We start from the raw sequence: 26,819 nt of genomic DNA on the forward strand, positions 1-26,819 counted from the left end.
CGTAAATAGTGGTAAAATAATTCCTTGCTATACTAGTCTCGAACGTTAAATATTCATAGCATCAGATTTCAGTTGTTTCGAAATCATTGAGAGCTTGTCTGTTCCCGAAATGCTTAATATTATACAACTCGATTATTTCAAATTGTCATTCATTGAAGAACAGTGAAATGTAAAAATTCTAGTGTGAAGACAAATATTCTTACGGAAAATGAGGAGCGAATAGGAATTGTATTAAAGGAATTTTCCTAAAATGATCATTGTATATGTAACATTTTGATTTGTCCGTATGATTTTCATTTTGTCATTACCATGGATCCAGCAAAATGATATCTGATTTAATTAATATTCTATTTGTCTATCGAAGATACCGTTGCCATCCCCGACTATGGTGTCGGTGCCATGGAAAATTGGGGCCTGCTGACGTTTCGTGAATATTATCTTCTATACACACCTGGTGCGTCATCTCGATCCGACCTTCAGCATATCACCTACGTCATGGCTCATGAGCTAGCTCATCAGGTTAGTCAGAATTTTGTGCGATAAAATTCCCTATATATTTTCCACAAAGAGTCACAATAAAATGATAATAAAACTTCAAAGTCACAATTTCGGATAATATTGCCATATAGGCAACTCAGGCTAGATCCTTTCTCCTCTACACATATTCTTAATTTTACCTGGGGTAGAAGATAATACTTAACGACTTGTTTAATGTTCAAGGCCTACATTACCTGTAATTCAAGTGATTGAGCAAAGCAGACGAGCTTACTATTTATCTTTGCATTGAAATTAAAGGATCTGGTGCATTTTATATATATATATATGTTTATATAATTATAAATCAATGAATGAATGATTCTAAACACACCCACACACACCCTGATATATATATGTATGTATATATTTATATTTATATATAATTGTATACACACACACACACACACACACATATATATATATATATACATATATATATATATGTATATATATATATATATATATATATATGTATGTATATATTTATATATATATATAATTGTATACACACACACACACATATATATATATATATATATATACATATATATATATATATATATATATGATATACATATATGTATATGTATATATATATATATATATATATATATATATATATATATTCCACATACGATTAGTGCAAAACACCATGATTGTAAGAGTGCTCGACTATACATATAGACATGTATAGGAGCAGTAAACAAACTGGTATAAATGAACTTGTATAACCAATACAAAATCATTTCACTTTGTACCTGAAGAGTTGGAGCATCTTTTTTTGCTGTCCCTCTGATATAGAACTGTAGTGCTTGAAGTCATACTAATTCCTATTTGTTCATATACATTATATATATATATGTATATATAGTAAAGAAATGAATGAAGAGAACAATGGTAGGCGTAGCTTAAATCAAGGTTCCCCAGAGCTATCTACCCTTTGGAAAAATTGGTGGTGCCGAAAAAATGTCTCTGCCGGGAATCGAACCCGGGCCCCCAGCTTTGAACGCCGGTGCCTTAACCACTAGACCACAGAGACGGGTTAGTGGCTAGGGCGACCCCGATCCGATTGACCGTCAGATAGACAGATTTTCGACACTATACCAATTATAATTTCCTTTGTCGGGTGAAGGTGGGTTTTGAACAATGACAAGCCGCCATGCCTCAGCTGGATCAAAGCTATTGCTTTGATACAGTACACGTATGGGAGAAAGTATACAAATGTGTGAAGTTACACATGTACAACAGCTTTGGCAACTCTTTTTATTTTAAATATTGTAAAGAAATGAATGAAGAGAACAATGGTAGGCGTAGCTTAAATCAAGGTTCCCCAGAGCTATCTACCCTTTGGAAAAATTGGTGATGCCGAAAAAATGTCTCTGCCGGGAATCGAACCCGGGCCTCCAGCTTTGAACGCCGGTGCCTTAACCACTAGACCACAGAGACGGGTTAGTGGCTAGGGCGACCCCGATCCGATTGACCGTCAGATAGACAGATTTTCGACACTATACCAATTATAATTTACTTTGTCGGGTGAAGGTGGGTTTTGAACAATGACAAGCCGCCATGCCTCAGCTGGATCAAAGCTATTGCTTTGATACAGTACACGTATGGGAGAAAGTATACAAATGTGTGAAGTTATACATGTACAACAGCTTTGGCAACTCTTTTTATTTTTTTAAATAAAAAGAGTTGCCAAAGCTGTTGTACATGTATAACTTCACACATTTATATATGTATATATATATATATAGATATATATATTGTGTGAGTGGGTGTGTGTATATGTGTGCGTCTAATCAATATCATATGAATGTTGAAGTTAGTAATATGATTGTGTACTGGGGATTCCCGAGACCAAGTTGAGCTTTTGACTTGACAACAATTATTAGTGTTGTGCTTTGATTTTACAGTGGTTTGGTAACTTGGTTTCATTCGAGTGGTGGAATGACCTGTGGTTGAAAGAAGGCTTTGCAACCTACGCCGGGAATATCGGCTGCGACGTAGTTCAGCCAGACTGGGGTATGGTAAGTTACAGTCTTTTTTAAATTTGTAAGTTACACTTTTAAATATGTGTAATAAATAAATAAATGAATAAATAACAGGGACTTACCGCGACTTGGTGGATTTAAAAAAGGCTAAAAAAAATGTACATCGATATGTACATCATTTATTGGTTGTGTTATTTTTTTGTTTGCATTTTGTTTTTGCTGATTACCCTGAAATATGTATGTGAACATGGTGGAGAGAGAGAGAGAGAGAGAAAGTGAGAGAGAGAGAGAAAGTGCTCCCTGTGCCATACCAACAGCCCTTGATGAAAATTCGATGATCGGTGAAACTCCATGTAGACACACACACCCACACCCACACACAAGTAACTGAGGTTAAGCTTTCACATAGCAAAATCATAATCAAATCGTTAAATTCAAATAAAATTTAATTCCACATCTCTTTAAAAAAAAAGGCGGATTTAAAGTGGGATATCTAAACTACGCACCTGTCTTGGACAAATTTCTTTGTTCGAATGTCGTCAGAGTTGGTTCGTTTAATTTTCCATTTATATCACTGGAAATATAATTCTTGGTACAGACAGATCAGTTCACTGCGACAGAGATGTTCAAATCCCTTCAGGAAGACGCCTCTCCTTCTTCCCGCCCGATTATCGTGGACGTCTTCACTGCAGACGACATTAACGAACAATACGATGTGATCGTCTATGATAAGGTAATAGCGAGTTTTCACTCAGCGACGCAGAATGAACCCTACAACGCAGCAAATGCAATGAAAATGCAAGTCCAATCACAAATGAAGTCTTTGTCGAAGGTCTGTGAATCGGAACAGCAGTTTCGTCCGACGTTTGAGAGCTGACGAAAAATCCCAAATTTTTTTGTTTACAGTCCAGAGTCACCGACGAAACTGCTTTTTTCGATTCACCATCCTTGGACAAAGACTTCATTGTTACAAAGGGCATTTGACAATGGATTCTCTTCGTTCAAGAAAGCGTCTTTGTAGCTGTTGCGAAAACTCTTTAATCTTTATGCTCTCGCTTTACACGCTATAAAAATTATCGGGGGGGGGGGCAGGCATTGTAATTATAAAGTTGAGACTATGCTCGTAAATAAAAGCAAGTAAAATTGTTTCCACGCCGGGCAATATACACGCGTACAGTGAACATGGTAGAAAGGGTATCAGCATTGCACGAATAAAAAGGTGGACTCAGGGGGTGGACTTATCAGCCCTGAAAAGGGTAGGCCTAAAATTTGCACCCTATCAATTAGTAACATTTTGAGGAATTATTTAGAGAGGTAGGCCTACGTGAAAACAAATTTGTTTGGGGTACTTTGAGTTTGAGATGATGGAAAGGTGATTACGCATTTATTTCAAAGTGATCCACGTTCGATCGGGGTGTCCACCTACTAATGACAGAGCCCTTAGCTTGCCATGGACAAAAAGATATGAATTGCATACCAGTATCGACCGCACAGAAACGCTGTTAGCGTAACATTTCACTAACACTGCGCTAACGAATGGCCCTGTTACAACCGGTAACCTCGCCGCGATGGCTATAATGCATTATTTACATCTGAGATCAACGCTTGACAAATCAGCTCCTAACAACATGGGTAGAATTACCGCACAGAAGGCACAGAAAGCTGTTGTTAGGGGATTAGAGTTAGGCAAAATCTATAATTCGTGCGTCGTGATCTAGATTTAACTTAGATTTAGTTATGATTATTTGCACATCCTACAAGTTTAAAATCTTGTCTAGGAAAGGGTAAAGGAATGTAATTCATTATCATATAGGCCTACAAAATTGAACTATTATCACATTTTAAACATGAATTGGCAGCAGTTATTAAATATATATTTACTAATTTAATTAAAAGCTTCAAAAAGATTAAAAAAATTAGCCTATCATGATATTACGATGGAGATTCTGTAAAAAAAAAATGCAATCCCACTTTTCATCAGTTTCTTTTGTTTGAAAATGCTCTTCACAGACTTCACTGATCATGCTCATGATAGAGTATTTGCCAATGATGGTTATCATGCGATAAATTTCATCAGCTAATGTTCTTCTTTCTAATGTAGGGTCTATTCATAATAATGTCTTCAAACACCTAAATAAATGATATATCTTGGAAGAAAAAAAATATTTGAAAAGGATCATATATCTTGGCACTAATCAACATCCCCCGCTATATACCTATTCCTAAAGGGGTACTCCAGGCTGAAGAAAATAATACGGTATGAACAGTAAAGTGAGATAAACAAAACACTGACAAATTGATAAAAATTGAAAATGAATACAAAAAATTATGGTATCTTAAAATTTTGCATTAGGCCCTATTTCTGTGAAATTTATATTCATGTCTTCAGGAATATGCAATGAGGGTCTGTTGTATCATACAAAATTAGGTTTATTTAAATTTTGTCCATAGAGAATATTGCTTCAAAGATCATCATTTTGTTACTCGGGCGACGTACACACATTTGTGACAATTACGAGTTCATTTCAATAAAATCAGAAAAAGGGGAAAGAGCTATAGAATATGGCATTATCGTTCCATTTATTGCATATTCATGGCCACATGCTGCACAGAAATATCAGTTGCAAAATACAGTGTTTAATTTTTGATATTCAAGAATTTTGTTATTTTTTATAAAATTTTGATGAAATTTTTAGCAATTTGCTAATCTAATTTTACTCAATTTATTCATATATTGTTGGGCCCAGAATACCCCTTTAATTCGGTCGAGGTATATTCTAAATTACTTGGTATAAGAAAGGGAGACAAGTTTTAAAGATAGAAATTATTCACTAACATCGTCACTATTGGTGCCCTTGTAGTAGACTTGTTAACTGCATAAAAAGGGGTGAACGCTGCATTTTTTAGTACAAATGTCCCACTTGGCACAAATGTTCCTTGAGTCAAAAGAAAAGGATTCATCCAAAGAGACACGCTGTATCTATGCAAATAAGCAAGTAATTTGCATAAATTTGCATATTATGTCGATATAGTAAAACAAGTATTTCAGAGTATATTTTTTTACCAGAACTGCCCTAAAATTGAAAATAAAGACTCAGGGTAAGAAAGGGAGGAAAATTGTCATAAAATAATTGGGATATCCTTGTTTATTATTACCTAATTTACATAAATTATGCAAATTATCATTTAAAACAAAGTATTTTTTCATGAATCCTGAACTGTTTTATAAATAACAGCAATTAATACACAATGTCAACATTCTACATGAAAGAGAATATATTAGCGAAAACATCGATATGCTTCATGACAGTATTAGTGTCTTAATTTGCTTAGAAAGAGGGCAAATGTGTCAAAATGTATGACGTGATATTGCGCTAAAACGAGACCAAAACAACCTCTATGTCACAGTCACACTCACGAATCGGACAATAAAGCGATCAATGGTATGTCATTCGAGATAACACAATCTCAACACAATAGCTTCCATCGGCTTCTCGTATCGCTTTTGTTGGTGTGTCTGCCACACCGTAATCTATGGTATATACGGGCAAAATGCATTTCGGTATCGGTAAAACACTATTAATTTTGTTTTATTTGTTTCTAATTTGTTTCTCTTGGAAAATTTACAGGAGACATTGCTTTGCAGGTTACTGCTTTAATGAAGCTCTGGCACATGAATCATGACGAATGTACCCCACCTCAATCCATATTTTAACTTTGTTAAAATATATATCTTTTGGAGACCCCGAAGTGGCAAAACTGCATTCCCCGCGGCATTCCCGCTACTTTACAAAACCAGTTTGACTTGTATTATCGACTTGGAAAAGACAGATGTATGAGACATCAGTTAACATGTTTCCAGAAGATAGTTTTTTTTATTTTTTTTTATTTAAGCCTACGTCCATGGGAGCCCTCCGAATTTACCCCATCCCCTCTCTGTATTTCGACACTAAATAAAAAAAAATATCGTGTTTTAAAGCCACCGGCAAGGCAAATTGCGTTTTTGGTATTATAAAGCAACTTTTATATCTATATTTCATATTTATCTATATTAATATTATTATTATTATTATTATTATTATTGTTATTATTATTATTATTGTTGTTGTTTTGCAGTTTGTAATAATGCTCTAGCACAGTAAAGGCTATAACCCAACAGGAGCATGCCTAGGATACCCTTTCCCCTTTTGGTTTTATGTATTCAAAAATAGTTTATTGTCTTTAGAACTCATATCTTAGAATAGATTGAGGTGAAAATACTCTACAATTGACATGTAGAAGAGCTGTGGTACATTGAAGAAAAGCCACACGTAAGCTCTAAAATACCCCTTTATTGATTCCACTCTATGTTAAATTTAAATATTTTTAGAGTCCATTCGGAAGAAAGATACATTTCTACTACACACAGTAAAGCCTCTTTACTTTCTCCTCTTGAAAAAAAAACATAGAAGGCATTGTTTTATATCGCATAAAATAAGTTCGTGTACATGACGGTGGCCTGTCGAAGTTGCCCAACCCTTTATTTTGTTTTGACAATATATATTTAGAATATCGTCTTAATGAAGCCCTCATCTGGAAAAGGGCACTTATTAAAGGCAGCATCTACATTATACAGAGGAGGCCCTGGTACTTGGAAGCGGGGGCTGAAGCACCCGCAATATTTTTCTGAAAAGGGGGGGGGGGGCTGTGCTGCGTGTGTTATTCTCCATAGACAGCACCCCCTGGAATTCCGGCAGATGTGACAAAACGAAAAAAAGAAACGTTACCAAAAAAAACCCTTCATTTTGTAGTGCAATCCATTTTGTTTATTTGCTTGTTAAATTTCTTGATGCAAATTTGAAAAGCAAAAAAGTTACAATGTAAAATTTTGGTCCGAAAAAATTTAACAAGCTTCAGCCCCCTCTTCCCTTTGCCAGGGCCTCCTCTATATAATGTAGATGCTACCTTTAATAAGTGCCCTTTTCCAGATGAGGGTTTCATTTAGACGATATTCTAAATACATTATTGTCGAAACAAAATAAACGGTTGGGCCACTTCGACAGGCCGCCGTCACGTACACGAACTTATTTTATGAGATATAAAACAATGCCTTCTATGTTTTTTTTTTTTTCAAGAGGAGAATGCAAAGAGGCTTTACTTTGTGTAGTAGAAATGCATCTTTTCCGATTGGGCTCTAAAAATATTTAAATTTAACATAGAGTGGAATCAATAAAGGGCTGTGTGGCTGTTCTTCAATGTACCACAGCTCCTCTACATGTCAGTTGTAGAGTATTTTCCCCTCAATCTATTCCAAGATATCAATACAAACAAAAGTAATTTTTTTAAGAGTTCTAAAGACAATAAACTATTTTTGAATACATAAAACCAAAAAGGGAGAGGGTATCCTAGGCATGCTCCTGTTGGGTTATAGCCTTTACTGTGCTAGAGCACTATTACAAATGGCAGAACAATAATAATGATAATAATAATAATAATAACAGTAATAATAATAATAATAATAATGTTAATAATAATTATAATAATATCAATAATGATGAATGTAAATATAAAAATATAGATATAAAAGTTGCTTTATTATACCAAAAAACGCAATTTGCCTTGCCGATGGTTTTAAAACACGATATTTTTTTATTTAAAGTCGAAATACGGAGAAGGGATGGGGTAAATTCGGAGGGCTCCCGTGGGCGTAGGCTTAAATAAACAAAAAAAACTTTCTTCAGGAAACATGTTGACTGATGTCTCATACATCTGTCTTTTCCAAGTCGATTATACAAGTCAAACTGGTTTTGTAAAGTGGCGGGAATGCAGGGGGATGCAGTTTTGCCACCTCGGGGTCTCCAAAAAGATATATATTTTAATAAAGTTAAAATATGGATTGAGGTAGGATACATTCGTCATGATTCATGTGCCAGAGTTTCATTAAAGCAGTAACCTGCAAAGCAATGTCTCCTGTAAATTTTCCAAGAGAAACAAATTAGAAACAAATAAAACAAAATTAATAGTGTTTTACCGATACCGAAATGCATTTTGTCCGTATGTATCATAGATTACGGTGTGGCAGACACACCAACAAAAGCGATACGAGAAGCCGATGGAAGCTATTGTGTTGAGATTGTGTTATCTCGAATGACATACCATTGATCGCTTTATTGTCCGATTCGTGAGTGTGACTGTGACATAGAGGTTGTTTTGGTCTCGTTTTAGCGCAATATCACGTCATACATTTTGACATATTTGCCCTCTTTCTAAGCAAATTAAGACACTAATACTGTCATGAAGCATATCGATGTTTTCGCTAATATATTATATTTCATGTAGAATGTTGACATTGTGTATTAGTTGCTGTTTTTTAAAAGCAGTTCAGGATTCATGAAAAAATACTCTGTTTTAAATTATAATTTGCATAATTTATGTAAATTAGGTAATAATAAACAAGGATATCCCAATTATTTTATGACAATTTTCTTCCCTTTCTTACCCTGAGTCTTTATTTCCAATTTTAGGGCAGTTCTGGTTAAATATATATTCTGAAATACTTGTTTTTACTATATCGACATAATATGCAAATTTATGCAAATTACTTGCTTATTTGCATAGATACAGCGTGTCTCTTTGGATGAATCTTTTTCTTTTGACTCAAGGAACATTTGTGCCAAGTGGGACATTTGTACTAAAAAATGCAGCGTTCAACCTCTTAACAAGTCCACTATTGGCACTGTTAGTGATTTGTATTAACATTAGCGCCACTGTTAGCTTCTGCTAAGCCTTTTATTGTTAGATTTTTAGGAATTCGGCTAAGCTTCTGTAAGTTTATCGATACCGGTAGGCCTACTTTTAGTGCTCTGTTAGTGAAAACAATGCGTCAAGGCGGTGGTCACCCGTGAAAGGTGTGACTGGCCCTAATGTTAGCGTTTTGTTGCGTTAACTGGGACCTTTCGCAGTCCTCACGGACGCTAATATTAGGGTCCCCTAACACAAAAGTTAACGCTTAATCATACCCTTGATTTTTAAGATTGATTGTGCATTATAGTCAATAGAATCAAACGTAGAAAACTGCTCTACAATCAATGCTAAGCTTTGTGTTACAGGGGGGTTACAGGCCCTACAGATCTGCTTTTCGTGTGCAAAATCCTTTTCCGCGACACCCACCATACATGCATGTATATTACGACTGATGGCTGGAGATATTCGAAATGCAGGACCTAAAATAGATTATGACATGGATAAGAAAGTGGTTTTTCAAACAAATTGAGTACATATTGAGTGAGGAAAAACTTACTGAATGAAGGCTTAGATATAGATCATTACAGTCCATCGAATCGATATTACATTTAATGTGGATTATTGGTGGATCACTGGCAATTGATTTCATGGGTCAGATCAACCTCTCCAGCCGAAAATTTCGCACGCGTTGATATGTGCACAGCATATGCAATACGTCTGAACTCGTTTCTTTTGTTTCGTTGTTTCTTTTGTTTCTTTTGTTTACTCCTTCTAAACAAACGATATGCCTCTCGCACACGATGTAATGGGCATTATGTTTTACTTTCCCCAGAAATGTGGGATTAGATACAAATTCCGGGGGACCACTTCCATTGATGAGTGGATACCAGGCACGACCATGAGGTTTCGAAAAGTACCCTAAACAAGGGAAGCAATTCTTTTCCAGATTATGAACATGCATCTCTTAATAAGTATTTGGCTTGTGAAACCCTACAAGTATTGGATATGTATCCCCTTTTTTCAGCATTTCAAACATCGTTTTGACACCCTTATTATGTTACATAGGCCTATAAGTAACGTACCTGCCCACTCTGTCCCCTTTAACGCGTGTTCGCTCCTGCATGGTATCCACTAATCAATGGAAGTGGGCCCCCCGGGCGGCCTCTCGAGCTCTAGGAGGAGTCAAATGTGGCTTTGGAAAGTCGTCCTCAATCGGATATCTCGCTGTTACCATAGTAGCAACCAGAATTTTGCACACGAAACGCATATTGAATGTTTCCGTCGCAGATGCGAAACGAAAAAAATAATCTCATGTCACACAATTTGCATTGCAGGACAGAGTTTTACGACCATGATGACGGGCCCAAAAAGTCTCTTCCAAAATAAACTACCGTCGTAAATAAGCGTGCGCGTCCTCAAACGAAAGGTCGGGAACAACGCTTCTGTGCGGTTGCCACAGGTTGTGTATCCTTCGTGTTGGTGTTTCTCCAGGGTCTATAGCGGAATGAGTTCTGTTAAAATGCAACTTTAAAAATATATCGCAAATCCCCCGTACGCGCATTTCTTTGATTTAAAAGCGAATTGTGCGTGTTTTTTTTTTACTTGCGTTTGATTGCACCTCTATATGCGTTGACCAATGAGACGTTGCGTGAGACTTACGTTCAATTTAAGTGTAGCTAGGTCAAACGCAATAAGAGTGGAATAATAGTATAACATATTGGGGTTTACTCCATTAGCCCATCTGATAAGTAATTCAAATGCTAGAGACTTGTGATTGTCTAAAAAGCATTTTATACAGATAATTTTGAATCAATAAATCAAGAAGTCTATCGGATCTTTATATAATCATGTATATTCCCTCTTTTTCAAAGAGCCATGATATCAACAATACATGATACTAGAATAGTAACCAACGTCATCCTCCTTCATTCGGTTTTGCTGTGATGTCTAATATGGGTTGTAGTAACCAATTGGTTTGTTTAATCCAACAGGCAGCTTCTATCATCAGGATGATACACGATTTCCTTGGCGAAGAAACATATAGGAGAGGGTTGCAGGTGTGTATATAAAGAATTTATCAGCTTTTGATTTAAAAGGCAGAACACCACAGTCAATATCAAGAGCATCATTTAGAGCCACGAACCTCTATAGGCTAAGCTTGATTTTCTATATGGAACAGATCATTAAGAAAAAATTGTCTTATTAGATATACCCAATAGGATGATGAAAATCGTCAGCTTAAAAAAAAAATCAATATTTTACAAAAGTTGATGCCCATAGACTAAGGTGCACTTTTGATATCTGAAATTCTATCTTCAATTTTTAACGAAATTCATTGTAATTCACGCCAAAATGAGAAATAGAGACTATCAATTGTTTTATATATAACAAAAAAAATACCGGTATATATGATCACCAAGACTAACGCTTCTGTACAATAATGCAATTATAGTGTATGTGACTTACCTGGGGAAATTACACCCTTTTAATAACCTTTTATTATTAATATACCTTTACTATCTAAACATATAGAACTATCGGTTATAGTATGAAGGCCATAATGAAGATATTAACCGATAATTTCTTTGTAATAAGAAATATAATGTAATAATGGTTTCCAATAAGTCCAAAGGGATATACGTTTTATAGATATGTATGCTTTTTTTTAATCGTCTTTGATGGCGTTTCAAAAATTCATATGATTTTTTTTGCAGCTCTATGTTGAGAGATATCAGTACAGTAATGCAGTTAACACTGATCTGTGGGATTGTTTTACGGATGTAAGTATACCCTATATTTCCAACCACTTGACTACATGTAGATGGCTTGGTGGAAGTACCGCCCCACCAGAAAAAAGGTTCCTTGACCGAGAAAAGAGACAATAATATGCAAGGAAACGAAAGGAAAATGGTAAAATATGAACTGGTTATTAAGTTAAAATAAGTTCTAAAAATTCGATTTTCATGTTTAGAAGATGCTTTTTTGCTCCCTCGCCAGCGACTGTTGTTGGGATTTTCCCCCTCTCACACATAATTATGTCCCTTCAAAATGCTTTATTGTAAGTCTTTACCATGTTGCGGATTCAAACTGCTGATTTTCAATGACACAAAAAGGGTAACACAGGAAAATACAATTCGCAAGTAAATGAATAATGAATTTAGAGAACTTTAATATAATAATGATAATATTAACTAAGTCTTATATAAAGCTTTTCATGAAATCCATATCAAAGTGCTTTACAATGTAGAACATAAGAAATATACAAACAAAAGTGAATTCGAAAAAAAAAATCAAAATATCAAGGACTGTAAATGGGGCGATGTTGAATACGCTTTCTTCATGAGATGCGTCTTTAAATCTGATCTAAACGATGTGATATTTGGGATACAATGAATGAAAGCTGGACGAGTATTCCAAAGACGTGGCCGTGGGCAGAGCTTGAAAATGACCTATCATCAGTATGATTAATTTTTGCTTTTCTTGACCGTTAAGAAATTTTGATTTGAAGAACGAAGGGACCTACTTGGAGTGTATGCCTAGATTAATTCAGAGACATTTAGAGCATGTCCATGAAGAGAATTGAATGTTAGGAGTAGAAATTTGAATTGTATACAAAATGTAATGGGGAGCCAGTAAGATGTATTTGACATTTTATGGGATTGTACTACACCGTCATAAATAATCGCAACCTTTTAATGATATATATATATTTTTCTCATTTAGGCCTTAAATGGGTCCATGGTTGATGTCAAGGAGGTCATGGATACTTGGACATTACAGATGGGGTATCCTACTGTCTACGTCACTCGTGATTATTCATTAGTTAACCCGGTCTTCTCAGCCAATCAGAGTCGTTTCCTCATTGACCCGGAAGCGAATACTACGACACGATACGATGATCTTGGGTATAACATCTCCTTCTTATCTTAAAAAAAAAATCGTGTTGATTTGTTGCACGTTTATTAAATCATAGTAGGTCCATGATTAAATGCATCCTTTATGTCAAGGCATCTTATCTGAAGTCCGAGCAGCAACCTTTCATCCCAAATCCTCACATTTCATCATAGATAAAACCATGGGGAATACAAGATAGCCGCTGTAGCGGGATTCCTTAAGCTTCAAAGACGCGGCGCAGACTATCGGTAAGGTGCCAAAAATATGCAACGGTGTAATACACCGGCATACAACAACCGGGTATAGGCCTACATATACTATAGGCCTATACCCGGTTGATGTATACCCGGACGGGTTGTTTGTCCGGACAAGATAGCTTTTTCAGTAACTTTTGCGATCTATATATTTCATTATTCAATTGGAAGCAATCTGAGGCAATATAGTACAAAGCACAAATATTCACAACTATTTTTGCTATTTATACACAATTTTCGAGAAAATCCAGAGCAATCCATGATTTTGTTAAAATCTACTTAAATGTCGGCCCCCATCCAAGATAACCTCTTATGTGCGTTCTAAATGAATTTCTATCCTACTTGCATTTTATTCAAATCAGTGCAGTCAAGCGACCTATTAATAAGGTTAATGTCAAGTTACGTGGCAGTCATGGGCCACTTTTCATCATTTTATGATGGCAACATCAGGCCCAAAGAACAATCTAAAAAGGGACCCACTTTCTGTCTTCGTTCAAGAATTTCCTTGGTCCTTGGTTTTGGTACTCTCACCAAAATATGAATTCTTGCTAAAGATTTCACCAAAATTTTCAAGATATCGAGCATGTTTTTCTCCTCCCATTTCCCGAAGAACTTGCTAATCTCTGTAAGACAATGGTTGGCGTCGCGGAGACTTAATTGGGACACTGCGATCCATAATATAGGCATAATTATATAGTATCAGGACCAGTTGTGCGTTCGGAAAATCAGTTTTAAACAGCCATTTGGAAATATTAACAAGCGTTTCATCAATTTTTACTACAAAATGTTAGACTATATTATAGAGAACAATATAGAGGATGATTACAACTATTGAAGGCTCAAAAATTTAAAGTGTCCGGACACCCGCCTTCATCCTACATACGAGAAGCGTCTGGTCCAGGGTTATAGGCATTGGTTGTCAAAGATTGATCTCTTCCTGCATGTTTTATGTTATGTTATCAAACAAAATGGCTGGCCGTTTGTATGAAAAGTGTTTTCAACCAGGGCCGTTGCAGAAAGAGTTGTAATCAATCGCAACTCTAAAAATCATACGCAACTTGATTTTCAACCAATCAACAGCGCGCATTTGGGACTTGCGATTGAATTTTTGGCTTGCATTTTTACGCAAACCTATCTGCATCGGGCCCCAGCTGGTGACGTAACTTTAACTTCTGCTTCATATTGAATTCAACGTTTTGGCCTCTGTTTGTGTTGACTCAACAGTAGTTGGGGTCTTGAAATGACCCGATGAGTCTTCAGAGATGTCATAATTTATGTCATATATTTTCAGACAGACCGTTTATCATTCTGGGTGTAGGTGTTTCGTAAAGCTGTACGAAAAGAACGTGTTCATATAAGGAGGCATATATATTATAGCTCAATAAATGATTACAAATCTTGTGTAAACAGCTTTATGAAACACCCGCGTACCGAAAATGAGACACGAAGTAACATACGAAATCTTACCTTAGAATCTAATTGGTAGACATGCAATGTTATTATCCATCGATGTATCAATACCCGTTTTCAGTTCATCCTTTCACAAACTGACCATTTCTTCCAGCTATACATGGTACATACCAATGAGGTATACGACTAAGGGAGAGGCGAACTTCGACAGTCCTCCTCTTCAGTGGCTATCCCCAAACTCATCTGGTGGTAAGATCATAATCATAGATTGAAAAAAAAATAATAATCTGTGTCTCATCTCATCATCATCATCATCATCATCATCTTCATCTTCATCACAAATCCAGTTTTGTTTTTGTCCCCGTGATGGGGGGCGGCCGGATTCCCCCTCACACTCGCAGCAAAACCCCCTCGCTCCACTTTGCCAGATTCACGTCATCCTCAATCCTCATACAAATCCTCCTACTCGACCTTCTCCTTTACCTGCCTCTTCTTTGCTTGTCGTTTGTCCTCGAACCACACACCTCGGCACAAGAACCTCCCTGAAACTGTTAAAGCATGCTCAGGTTCGTGATAATGATTGGGCATTATCACGAAGCGTCCATGCCGCTACAGTTAACCACATAGGCCTACTGCCATACTTGATTCTAACTGGCCAGCAAATTCGACGGTAATAATTAGAGAAAAAAGGTGACAATGTGCTCATTGAAAATGCTCACTGGGTCACTATCGTCATTAGTATTGTAGCTCTTCATCCTGCCCTTTTATTCCTGGTAATGTCCCTATTCTTCATAATTTTCTTGGTTTTTCTTCAGTTACAACGCCTATCTTGGGATCCTCGGCAGATGAGTGGCTTTTAGTGAATATCAACGCCTATGGATATTACCGGGTTAACTATGATGAGCATAACTGGCAGTTGCTGATATCACAGCTTCTCTCGAATCGTGAGGTAGGGATGCATGCTTCATATTTCTCATGCTAAGACATTTCATATCGCCATCAATGCTCTTGACAGGAAGCTTTCAGCAGAGCTCAATATAATGTGATTTGTGAACATGGCACTATAGGGAAGCAGGGTGTGGGTTGCTCTTTTTCGATTGTCAATTTTTCTTGACAGAACACATCTTCATTCGGGAATGAAGGATACCAGCCAGCCCCTCGGTGAAAACATCGTTCCCGGGGCACTGGTTGTGAACGTCAAGTGTGCGTTTGATTCGGACAGGTCATCATTATCGCTGTGAATATGCACTGCACTGCATGAACGTAATCCCGATGAAGAAAGAATTATGGCACATTGGCACGTGCGCGACGTACAGGCGAGATCTGCTAAACATGCTAAAAGTGATTCACCAAAATTGGCCGCAAAAATTGTCAATTTTCTCAGGTTCGCGACAGTAATTCACAGCGATAAATATGACTTATTACCAAGCATTCTCCATACCCATGAGGGTGACATTTACCTGATGATTATATCCACCTCAAATGAAAATTCATCAACTTTTCGATAAAGTCGTCAACGAAGTATTCTCCAAAACCATCTTAAACTATTATACCAATCGAGGTTGACATAGATCTAATATGAAATGATAATTTTGGGTCAGTGGATAAGTCTCCGGACTTTGAACCACAAGGTCTATGGTTCAAAGCTCACCACAGCACTCGCGTCCTTTGGTAAAGGCGATTATCTACATTTGCCACTCTCCTACCAGGTGTAGTAAACGGGTACCAACTAGGAAGGAATTCCTTGAATGCTCGAGCGTCATATCAGGGTAGCATGCTCAAGCCATGATAATACCATCATGAGCATTATAATGCATATTATTATTAATACCTGATTTGAATGAATTCTGCTCCGATTGACATACAGGCGATACCCATATCAAATCGTGCAGCACTACTCGGCGACGCCCTGAATCTAGCGAGGGCTGGTGACTTGGATTATACCATAGCCCTCAACCTGACCCGCTATCTATCCGATGAGAGGGAGTATGTCCCCTGGTTGACCGCATCCAAGGTCCTCGGGTACATCAATCTCATGCTGTCTAGAGCCTCAGCCTTTGGGGCTTTCCAGGTGAGTCGCTTCTCTGCTTTTGTTCCATATAGACCCGACTTCAAATAAATTCATAAGAGGATCCAGGGAGATGAGGACACTTACTTGCGCCCCCTCCAAAAAAATTGAAAAAAGAGCTAATGAAGAACAACAACAACGGCAATGAAAACAGGAAAATAGAAGAAATGAACGAGAGGAGAAAGAAATGAAGAAGAACAAGAAACATATATAGCTTTTCTTGTATTGAATTTATTAGCTTATTTTATTTCAATATCCATTTTCATCATGCAAATAGTAAAATTCCTTTACTGTTTTTGTGTAGAAAATTGTGAACTGGGTCCCGATTCACAAAGACACAATTTCTGTAGCAAATTTACTCTCAGCCGATCGGATTGAAGGATTTCAGTAGCTTTTAACTTTTATTGCAAATTTGTTGTCATACAAAGTTTTATGAGACGGGCCCCACGTTCGATTTCAAATGAAGTTTTCGCTCATTTAAAAAATTATGGAGAACAAATACATTCCTCGTTTTACCAGTTCTTTCTTTTCAATTATGAAATGAAAACAAAAAATGGAATCGAATGCATAATCGGGTCAACGTGTTCAACTTTTTTCGAGTTTCGAGTTTTTATTTCCCAGTCGCATAAACGCCACTCCTATTCGAAAATGGCAAAAAGTCTCGTCGCATATATGCCACTTGCCTTTTGCAACTTTATATATGCGACTCATTTTTTTTTCGAGTGGCATATATGTGACTCGACTTTTTGGCGGATAAGCAGAGGATATTGGAATGTCGAATCACCTATAATATTCTGATGGGTGTAATCATCGAATGAGTTTTGTTTATTCTGTTGCTTTTATAGTCGAGGATTCTCGGTGTAAAACTGCTATAGATTATGGAAGAGTTATTTCACTAAAGGGCAGTCGAGAGACTGTTTTTCTAAGCTCTGAAATTCGCGAATGCTGAGTTAAATCAGATTATATATATATATATATATATATATATATATATATATATATATATAAATCAAGGTTCCCCAGAGCTATCTACCCTTTGGAAAAATTGGTGATGCCGAAAAAATGTCTCTGCCGGGAATCGAACCCGGGCCCCCAGCTTTGAACGCCGGTGCCTTAACCACTAGACCACAGAGACGGGTTAGTGGCTAGGGCGACCCCGATCCAATTGACCGTCAGATAGACAGATTTTCGACATCATACCAATTATAATTTCCTTTGTCGGGTGAAGGTGGGTTTTGAACAATGACAAGCCGCCATGCCTCAGCTGGATCAAAGCTATTGCTTTGATACAGTACACGTATGGGAGAAAGTATACAAATGTGTGAAGTTATACATGTACTACAGCTTTGGCAACTCTTTTATATTTAAATATTGTGTGAAAGAAATGGATGAAGAGAACAATGGTAGGCGTAGCGGCTTGTCATTGTTCAAAACCCACCTTCACCCGACAAAGGAAATTATAATTGGTATGGTGTCGAAAATCTGTCTATCTGACGGTCAATTGGATCGGGGTCGCCCTAGCCACTAACCCGTCTCTGTGGTCTAGTGGTTAAGGCACCGGCGTTCAAAGCTGGGGGCCCGGGTTCGATTCCCGGCAGAGACATTTTTTCGGCATCACCAATTTTTCCAAAAAGGGTAGATAGCTCTGGGGAACTTTGATTTCAGCTACGCCTACCATTGTTCTCTTCATCCATTTCTTTCACACAATATTTAAATATAAAAGAGTTGCCAAAGCTGTAGTACATGTATAACTTCACACATTTGTATACTTTCTCCCATACGTGTACTGTATCAAAGCAATAGCTTTGATCCAGCTGAGGCATGGCGGCTTGTCATTGTTCAAAACCCACCTTCACCCGACAAAGGAAATTATAATTGGTATGGTGTCGAAAATCTGTCTATCTGACGGTCAATTGGATCGGGGTCGCCCTAGCCACTAACCCGTCTCTGTGGTCTAGTGGTTAAAGCACCGGCGTTCAAAGCTGGGGGCCCGGGTCAGGGACCTGGGAACGATTTTTTCAGTGGGGGTGCTGAAATCTCTCCTCAATGGTAGGGGTGGACAGAATTGAGTTTTCCATAATTACACACACATACACAATAGGGCACCACACACACCCACACCCACACATACATCCTAACACACACACCCACACAAACACTCACACATATATACACATATATATGACAGTCACCTCTTAGTTTTCTTCTTATAAAAGAACATAGATATATAATTAGATAACTCGAGTGCAAAGCGTGAGCTATTTTTTTTTTGGGGGGGGGGAATTTTATGTATTTTGTCCTGAAAATTGAACATTTTGAGCAATGTTTGTGGTTCTGAACAAGATGCGTATGTAACAATTAATAACTGCGAACGTGATCAGCGCGAGCAGATAGTTTTATATACGCTCTGGCCTGATCGAAAGGGACGTGTTATACGGACTGTTTGCAGTTACCCATTAAGACGATACATATATCAACAATCAAATAATGCGAGCGCGAAGCGCGAGCTGAAAAATTCCGACATTCCGACCAAAATACTGGACATTCTAAGCACTTTTTGTAATTATGAACATGATATGTATATAAATATACAATTGATGCGAGCGCGAAGCGCGAGCGGAAACAAAATTGAGATTTCAGACCCAAAAACGAGTCATTCTAAGCACATTCCTAATCATGAAGAGGATAGGTATATAATTATACAATGATGCGAGCGCGAAGCTCGAGCAGAAATAAAAATGAGATTTCAGACCTTAAAACAGTACACTTTTCTAATCATGAACAGGATAGGTATATAACTATACAATTGATGCGAGCGCAAAGCGCGAGCGGAAACAAAATTGAGATTTCAGACCTATAAACGGGACATTCTATTCATGTTTTGTAAATCAAGATAATGATGGGTAATTGGATATATTTTTACATTAATAATGTGAGCGCGAAGCGCGAGCAGAATTTTTTTGATATTATGATCTGAAATTCCGCACTGAATGTAATATGGTTTGATAAGATAAAGAAAAATCAGACGAACATAAGAATAAAGATTTGATAAAAATCCGACAAGGAATATCAAAGTTATTGTATTTTAAATATTAGCATTATTCCGGTGAAACAGTTTTAAGCATGTCTTCATTAATATTCAATGAGCAAACTGATTATGTCATATCCCCACTTGTTCTTTTGAATTTTATTATATAGAATTAGGTTTATTCATTATTTTCCCTTGAAGAACCAAAAACAGTTGAATTGACAACTGATTTAGTCCATTAGATATTCTTTGCTGCATCTTATTTCATTATAAGGGAGACATATCATTCACACTAGTATGAAAAAAATGAAACAATTTTGATTCCATGTAATAACACAAGAAACAGGATAGTGGGGAGGTGACATTTTCAACCCACATGGGCGGAAATCCCAGAGGAGACAGGGGGACGTGTCCCCCTTCCAAAAATAGGGGGACACAATATCAAATTTTGGTCTTTCATGATGGAGAAAAATACATCACTTTACAATCGAAATAATACATATATTTTAGACTAAATGACCTTACATTTTGGGTGAAAACCTTTTTTTTTATGGGGGGGGGGGGTTGTCAAATTTTGTTAGGGTTAAAATGATCTTACATTTAGGGTGATAACAATATACCATTAACACAAAAGAAATTTACAAATTTACCAATTTTACTCACCGACCAAATCCTAATTCTCTTTTTCTATTACCAGTACATAGGAATGAAATAATAGATACAGTGAATAACTTAAAAAACAAAAAGAGTTGTTGTCATGATGGTATTGATAATATTTTATTAAAGAACGTCATAGAATATATTGTTGATCCATTAGTACACATATTTAATCTTTCCTTAATTAATGGCGTCGTGCCTGACAATATGAAAATATCTAAGGTAATACCAGTGTATAAAAAAGGAGATAAGAATAATGTATGTAACTATAGACCGATATCTTTATTGCCTACTCTATCAAAGGTTCTAGAAAGAGTGATGTATATAAGACTATTAGATTTTTTGAATAAATATAATATAATTTCTTACTTTCAATTTGGATTCCGCCAAAAGCATAGTACATCTCATGCTACTCTTTCATTTGTTGAAAAAATCACAAAAGCTATTGATAACTTTGAATATACAGTAGGTGTTTTTCTGGACCTCTCCAAGGCCTTTGACACTATAAATCATGAAATACTACTATACAAACTTGAAAATTACGGAATCCGTGGAAAGGCCTTGGAGTTTTTCAGGAATTACCTAATAAACCGTAAACAGTTTGTTAACATAAATGAACGAAATTCTTCTCTACTAAAGGTCAATTGGGGTGTTCCTCAAAGTAGCATACTGGGCCCACTTTTATTTACGATCTGTATAAATGACATCCACAATTCTTCGACAATATTATCTTATATTCTTTTTGCAGATGATTCAAATGTACTTTATTCTCATCCTAATCCCGATATTTTAGTCAATATATTGAATATTGAACTGGAGAAGCTAGTACAATGGATAAGATCTAATAAATTGTCAATCAATGTACAAAAAACGAAATGTATGCTTTTCAGCAATTCTTTAGATAAATTACCATACGATATTAATTTGGACAACGCTGACATTGAAGTGGTCGCTTCAACAAAATTTTTAGGCCTGATAGTAGACAACAATTTATCTTGGAAAACACACATTGATTCTATATGCCGTACAATTTCACGTAATATTGGTGTTATAAATAAAGTCAAGTTTTTTCTTCCAACTTCCTCCCTAAAAATGCTTTATTCAACATTGATTTTACCTTATCTAAACTATGTGATAATTGCCTGGGGAAATACACATACATCATATCTAGAAAGAATATTACTTTTACAGAAAAAGGCATTGCGCGTTATTTTTAATATGTCCTGGAGATCCCATACAGACCAATTGTTTATTGACAATAAAATCTTAAAAGTAAAAACATTATATCAATATAACTTGGGTCAATTTATGTATCAATTAAATAATAATATGCTACCATCAATCTTCGATTCTTCATTTAACAAAAACAAAACTATCCATAAATACCCTACACGTCAATCCGACGAATTTCATTTTCCTTTACCCCGGACAATTCTTGCCAAATCTATTTTTACTTTCGAAGGCCCTCGACTTTGGGGCACTCTTAATAATACTATCAAAGATTCCCCAAGTCTAAATTCTTTTAAATTTAAGTTCAAAAAGTTTCTCCAAGATACTCGTTAGTTTGTTTAACTCTTCATCACTCATACATTATATTTTTCATATATACTTAGCACTACTAAGTGTGAAATATGATAATTTTCGTTTTCCTGTTGATCCGTAATATTCGCTGTGAGTGCCGGGGCAAGAATCTGGAGACCATTGATCTCGTTTTTTCTCTCACTTTCTATTTCTTTCTTTTTTTCTTTTATAAACTATTCATTTAAATAGATTTAAGCTCAACTTCTACATGTTGTATTTGTGTTTTGTTTACATTGTTCATACAAATATGTAATAGGAGGCTGCATTCTACAAGCTTCGCTTTTTTAGCAGCCTCCTCCGTTTCCGACCTGTTATCTTAATTATTACATATAATAAGTTTCTTTGTTTTATTGATTATATTAAGATGTATGTAACAAAACTTATTGTAAATGATTGTAAATGATTGTTGGAAATGGAAAAATAAATGAAATGAAATAACCTTTTTTTTTTGCTTGCTAAATTTTACAGGCCTTCGTCCCCCTACCTTTGGGGACAGATTTCCGCCCATGTCAACCCACCTATAAAATATTCATGATGACATGCATATCACCATTTTCATAAAATATAGCTAAACTTTACAATTAAATAACTTAACTATTTGTTATCAGATTTTCATAAAATCTATTTATTTTTTTATAAAATGTATTTGATATAAATATTTTCAGCCCGGAGTACCCCCAAAACAAGCTGCGTATCTGAATAAACATGCGTGCGCGTGTTTAGAGTTAAAACTAGTATCTGGGCATTCTAAATACATTTGTTATTATAAAAATCAATAATGCGAGCGCGAAGCGCGAGCAGAAAATATTTGATATTCCGATCTGAAAAAGGTGAATTTAAACACTATTTTATGTTAAGTACTGTGTCGGAAAATTCTGAAGGGCAGGGGGGGTTCTACAAAACGTCGTTCATTTTGATTACATTTCTGTCATTTATCATATACCACTAGCTTTCCAGGAAGTGCTGCCTATGGAAAATAACACATGCATCACCCCTGGGCAGCACCCCCAAATTTTGGGGGTGCTTCACCACCAGCACCCCCGCTTCCCAAGGCCATGGGGCAGGGCGAAAAAGACTGTGAAATTTGATTTATATTGTCTGACTTCTAATAGTTTATACAAAACACGGGCGGTGGGGCGCGCGCACACTTGATTCGACATAAAACCTGGAAGTTTTAAGTCCAACCCTGGTCCAACCACACCCATATGTCCCTCCCTGCTATCGAGTAGGGTGTAAACTACTATGGTTATCACGTGTCGCGTGCGACCACGTCTGTATCGGAGTGCCGGAGCTTGATTGAGTCGCGTTACAGGAGGGATGTTATTGGAATATGTGAAAGACTATGTAAATGATTTGCGATTGTCGGATGTAATAATTATGTACATTATAACATATTTAAAAAAATACAGGGGGGATTTCGTGGGGGTGCTGCCTATGGAAAATAATACACGCAGCACCCGCAGGGAAATTTCTGGGGGTGCTTCAGCACCCCCAGCACCCCCGCTTCCCAGGTCCCTGGCCCGGGTTCGATTCCCGGCAGAGACATTTTTTCGGCATCACCAATTTTTCCAAAAAGGGTAGATAGCTCTGGGGAACTTTGATTTAAGCTACGACTACCATTGTTCTCTTCATCCATTTCTTTCACACTATATATATATATATATATATATATATTAAAGATTTTAATGGTGTCATTATTGTCTTCCCTGTCTATCTTTTCATTTTAGAGATACATGTCAAGGCTTGTTGAACCTTTCTACAGGGCTGTTGGATCATATAACTCGGAAAGCAATCATCTTCAACAGTAAGAAAGCCATCAGTAATGTTTTTCATTGCCGAATAACACGATTCCATTCGGACCTCTATAAGCCACAACATAAATTGCATTACCACAATTAAAAGTTGGAAATTGATTCTTGATATAATCATGCTATTGCTCAAAATGGGGCTGTTTTCCATATTAAATCCCCAATAAAATCAGTTGTTTGTATCAACTAACATTCACGGAATCTTATTATAACTGGCCTTCTAATTGGCCTTGAAATTACCTTTCACCATGTTTATCTGGCTGCCCAGATACTATATTTTTATATATAGTTGTTATTTTGATTGATGCTATTTTTAGGTCTTAATGTTGAAATGGTGCTTAATCTATTTAGAGCTCAATGAAAATCATATGTAATCATTTATAGATTAGCTCGTGTTGTCGCTGAACAGGAAGCTTGTAACCATGGCAGCCATGATTGCATCACGAGAGCAACATCAATGTTTGCAAGTTGGATGGGAAATGACTCGTATAATACGTAAGTTGAACATTTCATTATTTCATGAGTATCTTTTAAGGAATGGACAAAATATGACATCGTAAACGTGTCCTGTCTTTAAACTTATGACGAAATGAAATTCAGATAAATATGATTTATAAGGATCCCCTCATTCCCGAGAAGGGGGGGGGGGGGGGGGTAAGGGGGTACTACTGATCATGTACTATTTTTTCAAAGTTTGAACCATGAAGGGGGGAAGGGTAATACTATATGCCTGGTGACTACAATCCGATATTTTTTTAACATTATTATTTTTGGGGTAATTCAGTCTTCAGTCACAACGAGGAAATGCATTTGCATGTACTCCTGATCCAAACTATTATGAATGATGTATGACAAGTTGTGTCAAATGTTTTAATTTCTTTAAACAGTTTTGATGATTTCAAAACAATTTAAACAATTTCTAAGGGAAGTTCAACAACTTGTTTAAGTGACAACGTGTTAAATTTGATTTTTACTCTGTAGTGATTTAAGTCTGCGATTTATGACTTTATTTCTTGATTTATTGATGGAAATTAGAATTTAAGAATACGAAATTCATTTCCACTCTATTTAAAATCACAGTATTCCACCCGATCAGAAGAAGCACGTGTACTGTACTGCAATCGCAATGGGTGGGGAGACAGAGTGGTCCTTTGCCTTCGACAAGTATGAATCAACCCTCGTTGCCAGTGAACGAGCCTTACTGCTGCAATCCCTGGCGTGTGCCAAACAGCCCTGGATACTCAGCAAGTACGTTCTTTACCACTTCATCACGTGATCGTGCGTCAACTCCTTGGTGGCAGAAAGACGGATATGTCGACGATTAATACATTCTGTGATTCCCTATGTGAAATTTCAAATGTATTATGTCGATATATATTTTTTTTCTGCTATATGTTTCAATGATATAAAAAAAAGAAATTTATCAGGTAAAATCATATTTCAATTAGAATGTTAGAATGTAGGTGTGCATATGTTATTCATAATGTCATTTCCTTATCATGTTATGCTGAGAAAAGAATGATTACACTTGTATATACTTTTTTTCAATTGGAAATGAATAAATCAAATCTTATCAAATCAAATGTCACTGCTAAATTGCCAGAGATATGTGTGAAGTTTATGAGAAAGAAAACCAGGCATGCCGACTTGATAATTGACACAGAGACGAAAAAAAATCACAATATGAAGATAATATATTTTGTATAGGCCCATTATTCTTACAATTGTGTCATATTGTATTAAACTTCCTTTGCTATCTATTACATTTCTATTGCTCTCTATTTCTGTATGACGATGTTTGAGTTTGCATTTCTCCATTGCTTTTATGATTTTCGGCAAGGAGCGTGTTTCATAAAGCTCCTTGTAAGTTACAAATGTGTTTTTCGCAGGGATTATTACCATTTCCTGTGCTAAAAGATATATCCCTACGTACTTAACTAAGATCACGTTCCAGTCGAGCGTGAAGTCGTTCATAACTTTTACGAACTGCCCTTTGAAACACCCTCCATGAATCTAGTGCATTTTAACATATTGATTCATACAAACCCGTTTGCACTCATTTATTTACAGATACCTAGGTATGATAAGTGATGGGGTGATTAGATCGCAGGATGCCGACTCTGTTTTAGAGTATGTAGCGAAAAACCCGATAGGATACGATCTAGCTTGGCGCTTTTTCCAGAATAATTGGGATTTCTTTAGAAAAACGTAAGTATTTTCATCATCATCACCATCACCTTGTGATTTCTATCCTGCCATGGTCATCAACATCATCATCATCATTATAATCAATATCATCATCGTCACCATCACCATTACATAATCATCATCATCATCATCTTCATCATCACCATCATCATCATCATTATAATCAATATCATCATCGTCATCATCATCATCATCATCAATTCATCGTAATTATTACCATCATCATTAGCATCAGCAGCATCATGGTCATTATTGTCATCAACAATATCATGATAGCATCAACATGAAATCATCATCATCATCATCGTAGCCGTCTTTGCCATCACATCCGTCGTCTTCCTCTTAATTCCTTATAATCATCACCTACAACATAAATTTGTCATCATCATTCACAACTTTGTCATCATGATTACCACCATCAACAATAATAGCATCAGGCTCTGTCTGTTTTCCTTTATCGGCTGGATATTAGCTTCCATTTCCTTCAACTTTACAGAGTCTGTTCGGCCGAAAGTATTTGCCCGTTTTAATTATACCTGGCCATGATCCATGAAACGACATGCGCATCACGAAAGTGTGGGTGGGTGGGTTTGCGTGTGTGTGGGATGTTCTTTTGGAAAGGGCGAAATGTTTTTATTATCTTGATTTATTCATATCTAC

General features: G+C 36.4%; 1 protein-coding gene across 1 annotated transcript in view; it reads left to right on the forward strand.

The window, feature by feature from the left end:
• The window catches only part of LOC129259020 (aminopeptidase Ey-like), a 45,258-nt gene that overhangs the window by 12,148 nt on the left and 6,291 nt on the right, over nt 1-26,819 (forward strand). Inside the window, exons 5-17 of the mRNA XM_054897287.2 lie at nt 365-519; nt 2,451-2,564; nt 3,127-3,261; nt 11,243-11,308; nt 11,966-12,031; nt 12,975-13,156; nt 14,964-15,058; nt 15,625-15,758; nt 16,677-16,880; nt 23,871-23,947; nt 24,336-24,446; nt 25,032-25,199; nt 26,022-26,159. Of these exons, the coding sequence (XP_054753262.2) occupies nt 365-519; nt 2,451-2,564; nt 3,127-3,261; nt 11,243-11,308; nt 11,966-12,031; nt 12,975-13,156; nt 14,964-15,058; nt 15,625-15,758; nt 16,677-16,880; nt 23,871-23,947; nt 24,336-24,446; nt 25,032-25,199; nt 26,022-26,159 (1,645 nt within the window). The remainder of the gene's footprint in view (nt 1-364; nt 520-2,450; nt 2,565-3,126; nt 3,262-11,242; nt 11,309-11,965; nt 12,032-12,974; nt 13,157-14,963; nt 15,059-15,624; nt 15,759-16,676; nt 16,881-23,870; nt 23,948-24,335; nt 24,447-25,031; nt 25,200-26,021; nt 26,160-26,819) is intronic.

Source organism: Lytechinus pictus, chromosome 4, assembly GCF_037042905.1.
Source record: "Lytechinus pictus isolate F3 Inbred chromosome 4, Lp3.0, whole genome shotgun sequence".
Taxonomy (NCBI): domain Eukaryota; kingdom Metazoa; phylum Echinodermata; class Echinoidea; order Temnopleuroida; family Toxopneustidae; genus Lytechinus; species Lytechinus pictus.